Source organism: Simochromis diagramma, unplaced genomic scaffold (genome assembly GCF_900408965.1).
Source record: "Simochromis diagramma unplaced genomic scaffold, fSimDia1.1 OVJJ01000320.1, whole genome shotgun sequence".
Classification (NCBI taxonomy): domain Eukaryota; kingdom Metazoa; phylum Chordata; class Actinopteri; order Cichliformes; family Cichlidae; genus Simochromis; species Simochromis diagramma.
In genome coordinates this window covers 2,587,614-2,602,258 of record NW_024386773.1, presented here as the reverse complement: position 1 = coordinate 2,602,258, position 14,645 = coordinate 2,587,614, and the positions used below count along the sequence as shown (strand labels likewise).

The 14,645-nt window shown below is 41.3% G+C and overlaps 1 protein-coding gene across 1 annotated transcript in view; it reads right to left on the bottom strand.

Annotated features, from left to right (window-relative positions):
• The window catches only part of LOC120716106 (filamin-B), a 64,715-nt gene that overhangs the window by 24,529 nt on the left and 25,541 nt on the right, over positions 1-14,645 (bottom strand). The window contains 14 exon segments of the mRNA XM_040003488.1: positions 2,352-2,495; positions 3,337-3,450; positions 3,551-3,744; positions 4,047-4,183; positions 5,299-5,425; positions 6,053-6,190; positions 6,289-6,489; positions 6,602-6,764; positions 7,139-7,213; positions 7,496-7,614; positions 8,414-8,561; positions 10,841-10,938; positions 11,359-11,494; positions 11,605-11,714. Of these exon segments, the coding sequence (XP_039859422.1) occupies positions 2,352-2,495; positions 3,337-3,450; positions 3,551-3,744; positions 4,047-4,183; positions 5,299-5,425; positions 6,053-6,190; positions 6,289-6,489; positions 6,602-6,764; positions 7,139-7,213; positions 7,496-7,614; positions 8,414-8,561; positions 10,841-10,938; positions 11,359-11,494; positions 11,605-11,714 (1,904 nt within the window).

Genomic DNA, 14,645 nt, shown 5'->3' with positions numbered 1-14,645 from the left:
CGAGAAAGGCGCAGTCAGAACGAGGAAGCCTGCACGCAAGTCGCTGCAGCTCAGAACAAGCCTGCTGAACAATCAGTGACTAAGACATCACAAGGTGTCCATCGGCTGAAGTGATTTATGGACCACCGTGAACACTACAGAAATCAGTCAGGTTGTTACAAAAGCTTCTGAAAGTCTAGTCTAGCCCTAAACACTTTGAAAGGATAACAGACGTGCAACAAGCTGAATGTCTTTGCCTGCTCTTCATGCTTGCTGGGATCTTCATGAATCTCAGACTCTGCGGCAGTTTCTCATGGGACTTATGTGTAATGTATGTGGAACTAAACTTGTATCAAAGAGAAGGAGAGAGCCGATAAACTGCTTCAAAACAAACAGCAGCAACTCAAACAATGATTTCAAAAAGTAAAATAAAAGGTTTACAGACTGGTTAGTAAACATGAATGGAAAAAGAAAACCTTTTCACTCTCAGTTTTGCCCTGATACTCAAAATCATGGGTCAATTGCATCTGTGTTCAGAACGTATGTTTGATGTGGATGACTTGCACACGTCAGCAACTTTACACTGAAAGATTGTGTTGATCTCATTAAATACACACATGGAATGAAAAGGTTTTCCCTGAACATGAACACATTTAACAGGAGGAAAAACAACAAACATGCTGTTAAAAATTCACTTATCTGAACCTCTCTGGCTTTGCAGAGTATAAATGTGAACTCTAAAGAATGACAGCATTCTTTAGAGTTCATTATTTTGAGTCTTATAATTTCTGGTAAACTGAGGCTAAATCCAAAATGTCAAAATCTTTCAAACCAGCTACGCCTGAAGGCTTTGACACGTTTATACCAATGATGGGAGTTGCTAGTGTAGTTACTTTTGCATGATCTCTCCTACATTTTTAGTTTGTCAAAAATGAAAAGAAAACATTTTTCATCTTTCAATTTTCTGACAGGAAACCACTTTTGTGACTAAGACATTAGTATTTTGCTAATCCAATCCAATTAAGTTTTAAAAAAGGATCCACCCCCTTGAAGAAGTCTACTTTTAAATGATAACCAAACATTAGAAATGTAGTTAAATCTTAAGTGCATGTACTTAAAAAGGCTGAATGTAGTCCTGAAAGCGATGCCATCATGAGGCTGCTGCTCACTTCATGCCAAAATCAAAATCTGAGATGCCAAAAAGCAGCCCTCGTTTCTGTGACATCATTAATACTTACAGTAAAGAGTTTGTTTTTTTCTTTAAATCAAAACTGGAGTTTTGTCTGTAACCCAAAGAATAAAGTTTAGCTCACAAAACTGATATTTATTGGTATATAGCACCACAGGGGTCATTACATTGTAGACTATTTAGTGAGCACTGCCTAAAACGTTTGAGCAAATTCAGTTTAGGATTCTTCTTAAGGGTTATGACCCATGAATCTGGCTGGTTTATATGGAGAGTACTGACATTTTGGAGTTGATGACTGCTGATATGTCAAAGCTGGTTTGTAGCTGGGATCAGAAAGGTTCAGGTGAGTGATTTTCAGGTGGGACTCAAACCCAAAAAGTGTTACACAAAAAATAAAAATACATGGACAGTGGTTACAGTGCAGAAGACTGGTTAGTGTCTTGTGGTTACATCAAGAGTCTACATAACAAGTTTTAAGATTAGGGGTTTTAAGTGAGAATGTGAAGGACAAACAGCAGTTACAGTGACAACAGTACTATGACGGAGTTCATTAGAACAGTGTAAACTAAAACATTTGAAAAATCAAAAACATTTCAGCTTCTACTAAATTTTTGATCAGACACAGGATATTGATTGCTTCCTCTAACAACCATCTGTTGATGATTGTGACGCTTTACAGATACACGCTGAGAGAAAGGTTTGCTTCCTTGACGAAGAAAAACTCACTAACCCAAACTACAGATATCCTCCCACGTCCACTGAACACATTTATGAAGGTATATTGAATACCAGATACTTGAATGTAAATGTAATGAGCAATCTACTGAGTTACAGGCTTATCCATGCATCTCAGTTTACCATTTCTTCATGTGAAGTGTTTAATTCTCATAATATTTAAAGTTTTTCTTAATTTTTTTGTTGTACGATGAACCTCTGTGCACCTAAACTACGAGGTGTACCTCTCCTCGATAGATGTAGTTACGATAATCAGAGGCCTCTTAGTTTTGCGGCTCTCATCTGTACTTTTTACCTTCAGCTCTGACTGAACAACTTCTACTCTCTCTGTCTTAATTAAATGCTCCGACTGAACAACCTTGATGCTTTCTGCCATGGCAAGATGCTCAGATTTGGGCAGGGAATTATCAATTCCTGTAGTAACGGGGTTCTGTGATTGGCTGCTTACCCTGAAGGGGCTTTTGGGGATGCTGACTCCCGCCCAGGACACAGCCACAGTGTGCTTGAGAGAGGAGGTGGGTGTGTAGGAGCAGCTATACAGTCCATCACCTTTGCTCCTCATCTTGACCTCCACAGGAAGTCCCTCTGCGTCCTGACAAACAAACAGGAAGTCCGTTAATCAATAGGACAAAGATGGGTACAAAAAATATATTTGAATGAATTAAATGGTATCGTTTTCTCTTGTTATAATGGGAAATCTTCTGATTAAAGCTTCTTTAATTGAAGGATTTGTTATGAAACCATAGGTAACGTGAACATAGTTCAATCACATGACAGACAACAGCACCAGGAACTAAGCAGGCAGACAAACTTGACAACCACATCAAGCGAAAGCACATTTCATCCATTTGTTCATTCATTTCCTGGCAGTCTATTCAGCAGGGCTAAGCAGACTCCCACCACCATCTTCAGGGTGACACCGAAGCAGACCCAAAGCAGCAAGTCTTCCCTGGGTCCTGGGTCTGATCTCAGGGTTTCACACTCAAAACACCACATTGAATTAACAGCTTCAAAAACTGGGTCACCCCCATGGCTAAGCAGTTTGAGTGGCAAATGGTCAAAAATGTCTTAAGCATAGCACATTTAACTGCACTCGCACACTTTGCATGCAACCTGTGAACTTTGATTTAGTTCATCTACATGTAGCTCATAAACCAACATGAACTTCACCATATGATCAAACTACGAGGAACTGGATGCAAAAACGAATTCCACACGTTTATTCCCACAGTCATGTTTGGAAACTTTCTTACAGTAATTAAAAAAATATAACTTAAAGGTGAACAAATATTAAGCTAATCTTTGTTTATAATGGTAGGCATTATTGCAAAAAAAAAAAAAAAAAAAAAAAAAAATAATAATATAATAATAATAATAATAATAATAATAATAATATATCCCTAAAAGTTTGGGGCAGGATTTCTGCTTCTGACCTGAGCTGTGATGTTCAGAGGTCCTTTCCCAGCATGCTCAGCGTTCACAGTGAACTCGGCAGGCTGATTGACGACACAGCCGCTCTTCTCAAGCCCCGGCCCGTAAGCCTGGACCTGCAAACGCAAAACAAAAGTCATTCCCCCAACTTAAGTGTTCATTGTTCAATTAAAAACACCTGAACATGTGCTCTTGTGTGTTCAGAGTCTCGTTGACCTTATCTGGGAAGCTAGTGTTGTTATCAGGGATGATCAAGGCCATGAAGGGGCTGTGTTCGATGTCCTCTTCATCACAGGTCACATGGACGGCATACTCGCCAGGTTCTGTTGGCCAGTAACGAACGTCACATGACCCATCATTTTGGTCCTCGCACTCGATTTTGGCCTGTGAAGGTCCCTCGATGGCAAAACCTGAAGACACAGCAGGTTAGATTAAGTTAGTGAGGGTGTAAAGAACTGCAGGTTGGATACATTCAGTGGTAACATTTCAGGCTCAAAATTGCAACCAGTACTGAAGTGGCAACATCCATCTTTTATATGTAGCGTACGATTTTTAACCCCTTCACTTGTTTTCAAAGCCCAATCCCCCTTCGGGAGAAGGTTTATGGATGTAGTGAAGGAAATTATGATTGATGAAAAGATTTGATGTCTCCTGCTGGTTCAGCAGCAGCTTGATAAATACAGGTGAACCTGAACCAGGTGTGATCACTCACCCAACACTCCCACATCGGTGCCAATGGACTCCACTACAAAGGTGGCAGGTTTACCCACAATGCCTCCTTCCAAACCTGGACCCCAGGCCCTGATCTGCTGAGGCCCCGCCTCCTGACCAACTGTTACTTCAAATGGACTGGAGAGGGGAAAAAAAATAAAAATAAATCAGATCACACAGTGTGCTGCTGTTTTGGTAATGTCACAACATATGCATAAAAAACAGCATGGTATGTGTGTGCGTGCGTCTAAATACCGCTACACAGTTTGAAATCACCCAAAAGACTGTCAACAAACAAGCCAACCACAGTGCCCCACAGGACTGAAACCCGACACTGCAGTTACAGTGTGTGTGCACAGAGTCTGCAGTTCATGTCTGTTGCTCTCCAAATAAAACTGCCTGTGTGGATTTACAGTTTTTCCCCTTTAAATGTTCCACTTTCCCAGTTTTGTCTTAGCCTTTTGAAACTTATGCCCACCAATGCCACAAAGCATGACTATGCTTACTGGGCCAAAGAGGTCACTACAAAAAAAAACAACAACAAAAAAAAAAAACAACAACAATGTACATCTATATACTTTTGAGCATCAATCTTAAATTAAAGGGCAGGCAGACATCACTTCAGTAGAAAATTCCAAAATTTGGAAGTTTTAAACTGAAATAATGAATAAAAGCACTGCAGTACAGAGGCATTACGTGAAGGCTGAGGTCACCGGACTACCTATGCCTGGGAGTTTTGCCTCTCGGCTCATCCATCTTCTCCACATCTGGACTTACAGACACTGGTGAGATTCAAGATCAGCTATAGTTTATATTCCTTATATAAAGGAGTTTCTTCCTCTGAGCTTAGTTTAGCGAGCTAATGGTGAGTGCCGGATGAAACAAAACAGAAACCTGTTAAAGGGGTTCTCAACTCCCCTGCCCCAAAGATGTGAAGGCTGAGGGAAATTTCTGACCTGTTGTGACCTGTGAAGAGGTCTAGATTTTAAGACTGAACTACACACAGTTCAGTTTTATCCCTCAGATTCATGTACATCTTCTGATATATGTTCTTTGCTTCTCAGAAACCCTACACCATTACTAATATTCACACAAGGAAAGAGGGAAGAAAAAGAAAGAAAAGCAATCTGCTTCACAGAGAGGTGACAAAAAGAAAACGAGGTCTTGAACATGAGGTCTCCTGAGGCCCCAGGAGACCCAGTCATTCAGATCAGATGAGGTAATGCCGTGAAACACGCAGCATACAAGCTCACCTCTTTGGGATGTGCTGACCTCCCCAGGTGATGGAGACGATGTATTTCCCAGGACTGCTGGGGTGATACTCGTAGGAGAACACCCCATCCTGACTGGAAAGCTGCTTCACTGGCTCCTCGACGCCCTCTGAAACCACACACGGATAATGTGATATGTCTGCACATCGTGGAACGGGACAAACTTGTGCTGTAATATGAGGCTATATAAATAAAACCGAGTGAGTAACAAGCTTTTAGATCACAGTTGAAATAGCAATGTGACATTTTGGAAAACAAACATCCAGAAACATACAATGGAAACTGAGCTGGTGGATACAACATGAAGCCTGGAAGTTATTTGTCTCTAAAGTCACAGACAAAAAAAAAAAAAAAAAAAAAAAAAAAAAAAGTAGATCTATGTGGTGTAATGAGGACTGCAGTACTCTACAAACTGAGGCCTGATTCAAACATTTCCTATACTGTTTTCTATCACTCCAATCTTGACAGTAAATTACAACACGTCATCTCATCTGGTTCTTATGTGTGATTAAGACCAGACTACCAGCACTCAGAGTTCATCCTCCAACAGAGAAAGCATGAAAGTCCTGACCACACCAGGGGGCTTCATGGTGTGAAGTCACTAAACTGAAAATAGACAAAAACTGCAGTGTCTGTATGAAACTGGGCCAATGAGCTTCTGAAGGTGGCTCTTTGTTATTAGGTCTGAGCTTATTTCACTTCTCTTAAAAGCTTCTAAGATATTAACCGCACTCACTCGGTCCTTTGACTGTCACTTTCAGTTCTCCACTGCCAGCGTTCCTGGTGTCCACCTTGATATCACCGACCTGTTTGACCCTCAAACCTGACGGCTGGAGACCTCGACCTGTCGCCCTGCACGCTCCCGGCATGCAGGCTGCCAGTGAATGAGACAGCACAAGTAAACAGGTGATGACTCTTTCATTTAAAGGATTTAAGCTGTGCAATAGATAATGGGAAAAACAATGTACTCACCGGGGCCCACGTCCACACTGAAGGGGCTCTTTGGGATTCCAACGCCTCCGAAGGTGACTGTGATTGTGTGCGGTCCACCCTGCGTGGGTCGGTAAGTGCAGCGGTACACGCTGTCGCCTTTATCCTCCATCATCACCTCCACAGTGTTCTGCCGGCCCTGAGGATCTTTGATCATGGCTGTCACGTCTCCTGTACCGGCACCTACAGTGATGATTTTTTTTAATATCAATGTTGATTCTCCATAAAAACACCACCTCTGTATGTAGAAACATTTTAAAGAGTGATTTTTCTTCTTGTGTCCGACTGCTCTTACCTGCAGTGTAGATGTCAAAGTAAGTTGGTTTGTTGGCGATGTTGCCCACAGGTTCGACTCCCGGGCCTTTCACTGTGACTTTGGAAGCATCTCCAAGTGCTTTATCCACATTCACCTCAAAGGGACTTTTGGGAATCTCTTGGCCCGCAAACAACACAGTGACCTAGAACAATTTAAAAGTAAATTATCTAGATTCTGCTTTAAAAAAAAATTCAATTAAAATAATAATCAATAACAATATCATAAAACCTGACGTGGTGAAAATGAACACTTTCTAGGTAGGTGACAGTGTTTTCTAATTCCAAAGATTTGACTAATACACTGCTTTTATCTGCTGGTCATTTTTCTGTTGTTGAAACATAAGCAAATTAGCGTATTACACAAGTTATAATTCCTAATTAAACATCTGCTGAGAGGAACAATAACCTTTAGGTTTTGTTTTTTTTAATAAATACTTGCCCCACGATACACAGAAAGTGGGTTTCGTCTGTCCTGATTCAATTATAATAACGTGTTCACAGTCAAAACAAAGCCTACCTGGTGGGCTCCCATGACCTGAGGAATGTAGGTGACACTGTACGTCTTCTTGCCCTCGTTAAGCTCCGCATTCAGCTGATCGACACAAATGCAAGTGGATGTCATGCAAGTTTGAGGTAGTTAAAAGGGGGACCAATTAAAAGGAAGTAAAAGCATAAAGTATACACACAGGTCCATGAGTTTAGCGTTTGTGAAGTTAAACAGCTATAAACACAATTTCACTATTTTTTTTTTCCCCTAAACTTTGGCTCTCTAGGTTGCCCAGCACAGTCCAAGAACAAAAATGCATATCCATAAAGCAAAATATGTTTATGCCTGTCATTAGATGCTACTCTATAATGCGGAGGTGGATTTTACCTCCTCTCTTGTGCCGTCTGGATGATCCAGGTAGACCGTGACCTGCCCCTGACCCGCGCTGAATGTGTCCACTGTGAAGACAGCAGGTCGCAGCACTCTGTTCCCTGTGGGCTCGATACCTGCAGAGGACGACGGTCAATTCAGGAACTTTAGAGATCAACAAGCGGCACATTTAATCCCAATCAAAACCTTCTGCACACATATTTGAACCACAAACACACATAGGATGGATTTACAGTGACATGAGTGATTAAGGGTTCTTCTATGTGCACCGTTTGATTTACAGAGTCCAGCATCAGATTCCATAATGAGTGGGTGTACATTTACTAATCTGGACGTATTGTGTTTTAATTGAATTTCACATTTTGTCACAAACGGGTGTCCTTACTTTTCCCTTTCAAATTGTCCTTATTAACATGCTCTCTCGCTAGTTCATCTCTGACCACAGATTAAAAGCTCAGCTGAAAGCATTCAAATACTGCAATTTTCAAATTCTAGACAAGAATCCTGTGAGGGAGCAGCTGCTGCAGCACACAGACTGCTCCTCACATAATTATTCATTTATTATTTCATAAATATTTAAATCTTTTGTCCTTTTGTTTTTCCTAGCACAAGCCGTCAGTCTGTAGCTGCTGTGGGTGTGTTGGCGTCTGTGTTGCCTTGTTATTAATTTCCTGGTATTTCCTCCTCACTTACAGTCCAAGTTAAAGAACAAATGTTGACCTCACCACCTTGTGTTTGTGTGGATCAGATGTGAGTGCAGCCCATTGTTTAGATTATAGCTGCTTGTTTCCTCGCAGCGTGTCAAGTGCTCAAACACAGTGAGAAAAACAAATTACTGAATCGGTAACCAGATGAACTCGAGTGTTTTCAGAAGTGTTAAAATCTTTATTTTGTGTTGCAAGTTTGTGAGCGTACCCGGTCCGTATGCGCGGGCCTTCTTGGGGTTGAGTTTGGGTTTGAGTGGAGCTCCGGGCTTCAGTTTGGCTTTGGGGAACTGGGACAGGTAGGTCATCACCGACTGTTCGTCCGCACTGGGGTCGATGATTTCCTCTGGAGCGATCACCTGCAATCGCACAAACCGTTTACAGCTGGTCCAAAATAAATAAACCCGACTGTCCCTAGAAGTCAGAACTTGGCTCTCAGTGTGAAGGCAGCTTTCCCTGAGCACTCTGGTTTGGTAAACAGGAAAGCAGAGTCTCTGAGAGTGTGTGTTTATTTCTACCACCACACATCTCACATTAACATCTCCTGTTCTGTTTAGTTCTTGAGGATGTCATTCACATGTGGTTATCTGATGATAACTAACAGGATTTGTTTGTTTTTCCCTGCTCAGACACAAGACTGGCATTAAAAGCTGAGAAACTCTGCACCATCTTCATAAATATGGCAATTTAACTGAAATAAACAAAATGAATTACATTTGACATTTCCTATCACAAGATAAACTGATACACATAACTGACAGATTGCCATTTCCACGTTAATCTGCAGTCATCTCTACATGATATGGTAGCTTCAGGATACGATCTTTTACCGAGTAATCAGTCAGAATCTGAAACTGCGCAACAACCACACAGGCAGTCAAACTAGATACAAAGGAAAAAAGCTAATAGACGAACATGTGATAGTCGAACGAGATTTTGACAAGGCGATAATCTGTTGTTGGTTTCACATTTCCTTCCAATTACAAACCATTTATGCACCAGAGCAGTAATGAGATCCAATGCTGGCGCTGCATGAGGAGATGTCACTTTTTTTAACCCAAATTTATTGAGCTGGTTTCATTTCAGGCATCTCTACAGATGAGTTAAGTTCATTCACACCAAACTGGGAAAGCCATTTCCTTCTGCGCCAGGCCTTGTTCATGAGGGCATTGTCATGTGGAAACAGGAAGGGGGGGGGGGGCTTTACTGCACCAAGGTTTGATGCATGCTGTTAAAAATAATGAAGCATTAATATTTCCTTTCATTGGAACCAAGAGTCACCAACCTGGAAAATGGAGCTCATTGTTTGGATTGTGTGTGTAAACAGGGTGTACACAGTGTATGCTGAATAAACACACACACCCCCAATGGTGGATGCATAAATTAAACATGGGCAATGTTTCAAGTAATGATGTCAGTGTGTAGAAGTAACCTCTGTCAAAACTTCAAGTTTCATGCTGTTTTTTTTTCTACTCTTGGATCTGTAAGATGTCATGAGGAAGAGGCAGACACCTGCAGCCAATCAGAAGAAGAGCACCAACATATGACACGTAAAGATCATTTTGGACAGAATGATTCAAAGCTATTCTAGTAGCTTTAAAACAGATTAAGGAAAACTCAGCAGTTTTAGTGAGTCGTCAAGTTCATGGAAAACATCAATTCGGACTGTTTATGGGGAAAATGTCCCAATGTTTAAAGTATGAAGCCTGAACTTATGGTTCACAGGGGTTACTTTTACACCCCTTGCATCATAATTTGAAACGCTGGTCTAATGGGGTTTGCTCACATTAAATATGCGACTACTTCATCTATCGAAATGCAAACAGACTACTTTAGTCTGATATTCTGGCTCAGTCGCTTCAGACACTGAAGCATTAGTGATGACTTCAGGTGGAAATGTGGATGTGAATGAACTCTGACGCTGCGCTTCTTTGTGTTTTCGTTTACTCTCTAAAGAAGACTTCTGTTTGAGTGTCAGCTGACTGGAGGTGAAACAGGAAACACATCAAGTATCAACCATTTTCTTTCCTTAAGATTAAAAATGAGGCTGCAGAGAGAAAAGTATTTTGTTATCCTCAAACAAACATCTAAAACACCAAGTACCCACTTCCAAAAAGATGAAGACACTTTCCTAATCACTTCCTGTGAAGTTTCTTCATTACAGAAATGTTACAGCTGTTAAACTCTAGGCTTGCATTGCCTCAACCTCAGCCAAGCTTGTGTTGAAAAATGAAAAAGCTTCCTGTGTTGCAGCAAAAATCAGGAAAATAATAATCTGATCATGTTCTTGACCTCTGACCTCTTGACCTCTGGCAGCAGCTCACAGAACAGCAGATTGGGCTGCGTGACACAAAATGCATGGTGTTGTAAGAACTGCATCCATTGTGATCTGCTTGTTTACACTAAAAGCCTCTTGCATTCCTCACACTTGGTTGCTAAAGCAAGCAAAGCGTTTGACTTGAAAAGCCAACTAAAGCTAGAGAAAAAAAAAAAAAAAAAAGTAACAGTGAGTGTCTGAGGTGGAGACAAAAACTCTAGCACTAAATGACGTCACCTGAATTTTTAATGTCACTGAAAATGCTTTAAAGGTTAATTTAAAGGTCAGAGCAGTGACGGCAAACAATGGAGGGAAACCAACCTGCGGGATGCCCAGCCAGTCATCAGCCAGCTGCATGGCTTCGGTGGCATTCTCCACTGGTCTGACTGGATCCCAGGTCTCCCAGTCTGGACACAGGCCTGCAAACAACAGAAACAAAACAATTAGTTTACATAGAGTTGAGCTTGTATTAGCAACACTTGCATGTTGTACACAATAAGATAAAACTCAACATTATTCTTTGTTTAAAAAGTAATCTAAAAGACAGTGTTTATAATTCTGATGTTTTCAGTTTGGCATTTTTAGGAATCTCATTCATACAAACATGGAGCCTGAGTTTCACTTCGATTTCACACACAGGGTAATTAAAAATACCAGTGTGGTTAAACTCCAAAGGAAACACACCCATGCTGTGAGAAAGCTGCTCTTACAGGCTTACTGCATGCCAAATAGTTCCAGCTTCACCCAAAAATGCCATCTGACGATACAGTGTAATTAATTTTTGCTAATGAAGTTTGTTACGGTAAACTTCCTGCACAGCCTGGAACAACGAGGCGTACCTGGTGCACAGCTGTCCACCAGTGCTCCCAGTACTTTGCCGTCCCTCCAGTCCTGGCTGAAGTTGGTGATTGGCAGATCGGGGACTTTGTGTTGGATCCAGCCCAGCAGACGCTGCTTGGGTGTCTTTGACTCTGCCTGAATACAAAAGCACATTGCAGTTAGCAAGCTCCTGAAGAAGATAACTTTCCATTTACAGCCACAAAAACAAGTGATTTTTAAAAACCAAACCACGAGCTGGACGTTACCTCTTCATCCTCGCCTTCCCAGACTGGCATGGAGATGGAGTAGTGTAGGATCAGAGTCCAGACCATACCCAGGATCAGTTTCAGGTTCCCATCTACAATGGCTTTAGAGTCTGAAAGAAACAGGCAGACCTCAGGTTAGATTCAGATCAGTTATTTGCCCCCCTCCTTTAGGATGTCACCAAGCACCACCATCCCATAAAAAGTTCATCTCCGTCCGTCACATCCCTCCATTTGTCCTTTTATTAAAAGTTTATTGGCTCATTTTTCCCCCGTTAGTGAGGTTTTGTGATTGGTACAGTTTGTTAGCAGGATTACAAAGTTATGGATGCAATTACAAGAACAAGTTACCACAGTGAGGCTTGGATGGACTTAAAATTAACTGGAGAGGAAACAAATCATGATCCAGGAATTTCTGTAAGGATAATTTAACACCGTAAGCCGGGACACATTTAATCCCATCTTCACACAAATATCACACACCGATCTGGGTCCAGATCCAGATCCTACTGTCGTTAACCTCCAACCACCAACATTCATATTTACAACGTGTCCCACTTTCCTCTGCTGCCACACAGGACTGGATATTTCACGCGGCACGCTGCAGAATTCATTTCACAGAACTGTGCAACACTGAGCTTAGCTGCAGATCTGAAGTGCAAGCCAGCAACAAACGTGCTCCTGACTTTCTGTGGCTGTAAACCTTTTTACCTCACAGTCTGAACAAAGCGCTGCTGGGTAACATTTCACATCAACCAGACCTTACTGTACCAGCTGGTACCACACACAGCAACATGAGTTCATCTTCAGCTGCTGCACACAGAGTTCAGACCACAGCAGATAAAATCATTTTATTCAGAGTCTCTCATAACAGCAGCAAGTTGTTAAAGCAAGCGTGTGATATTTAAATGAAGGTTATATTTAAGTAAAAGGAACATGTTGGAGAAGACATGTTTATAATGGTGTATACATTTATAGTTAAAGCAAATGTAATTAATATTTTAAAAAGTATTGGACTAAACATCTTTAAAGAGTGTTTTATAGTTTGAGGTCAAACCTTTTGCCCATCATACTTTCCAGCCTCTCAAAGAAAGCCATATTAGGGTAAAGCTCAGGCTTGGACTGCTCTAGAAACCGTTTCAGACTTTATCTTTGAGTACTGGATCTGTGTGATGTCACTGAGAGCCCCCATTCCTAATATGCTCATCTAATCCAGCTTCTGCTCAACTCTTCTGTTTGAGAGGTGATGTTGGCTTAGATGGAGAGGAGAAAAAACAAAAAAAAACAAAAACAAAAACAAAAAAACATTTTGTTTCAGACTGAAGATGAACAGATATTGATAAAGATCATTTTGACTCATACAAAGCCACTAGCAGAGATAATCAGAAAAACTTGTTCTAATGAGTAACTGCTTATAATCCCATTAAAACATCTGATATCAGGCTCTTTTGAAGCAGAGCTGCACGAGGCCGCAGTCTACCTCTGCGAAACGACTCATTTCATTTTATCCACGCCTTATAAATGGCCTGTGTTGGCGTTTTAATGCGAGCTGTTGACACAGTCGCGACACAGCTTATGCTAAATACGCCACCACAGAGTGTGGGAAATCCTGTGATCCACCCCGAGAAACTTCAGCTCCGCTCCACCGCCAGCAGGACAGCTGTGGTCCCAACATGTTGCGACAGCTCAGGTTTAGGTGGAGCTTTGCAGAGCTGCCGCCTCGCCCAGTGACAACATTTGACTGTGTGCATTGCGACATCCTGCTTTCTACATTTTTTTAAAAATTATTATCTCCCTTTTGTGTCCTTTAGCCCTCTTTTCCTGTTTCTCATTGTTCAAACTACATTTGCTTTTCCTCTGTCCATCTCACTCGCCCCACCTGCATGAATTATTAACATACAGCTTCTTATCTCTGGTTTCTCCCTTTCTTCCCTTCTTTCCCACTCAGACTGTGATGCCACACCTTTAAGTATGTGTGTCACTACAAACTGCAAACACTTTGCCAGTGAACTTTACCCCCAACTCACATATCCACCCAGCTTTACTAACTGTTTAATCACACCAGCTGTGACACTTTCTGCATTAAGAATTTGTGAGTAACTAAAAGTGTTACATCAATGCATGAGAAATGTATGATTCACAGATCAAGACAATCCTTTTCTCTCCCACAGCGAGCTTTTGCACAGCCCCTCAACTCATGAAAGTTGCCATTTAAGGCAGCTTTTGTCTGATTGGCTGTCTCTGACAATTAGGTTTGTACAGAGGTGTGTACATGACCATATAATGACATCCCTACTTTATGATCAGATTCAGAGCAAAGACTAGAAATCAAACTGTCTGGATCAGAGGGACTTTTTAAAATTGTGCATGTTTCCTGTGTTTATATGGAATCGTGACCACGTGTAATGCAACGATCCACTGAACATAACTCAAAGTCTGAACATAAACATTAAACTTCACATTAAAATTGTACGTGAGACAACAGATGATAGAGTTCGATTTGTGCAAATGAGACAGAGAAAGCTACCAGACGAAAACTGTTTTTACCTCGAGACTGAGCGTTGAGTGTTTCGAGTTTCTTGTGTACTGTGAGGTAAAAACTACCACTTTTGTCAATGAGTCTGGTGAAGTGGAACAGCTTATCTTTTGTCAGAACCAGTTCAAAGAAAAGCCAATGAGGAACCTTGAATCCATCTCAAGGCCAACAGATAGCAATAGCTGTAGTTCCAAAAAACACTTCTTTTCCTAAAGAAGGGCACTGAAAACCAGCTTCTACGCCTTTGTAGTAATTTTCCTGCTCAATTTATGGGCTCACTACTTATTTTGGACCATACCGAATAAACAGTTCGTAATAATCTTCATACCTCATTTCAAACTGGAGGACTAGCTGTAGTATTAAACTCCACGCTCATTTTTAGAATGTAGGTTGGCTGAACCTCTGCTCTAACACTTCACAACATCAGGCTGGGAACTAAACACCGTGTGCGCGCCGTTGTCGACACAGTTTTGTGGGTAACGAGGCTATCACCATGGTACCCCCATTG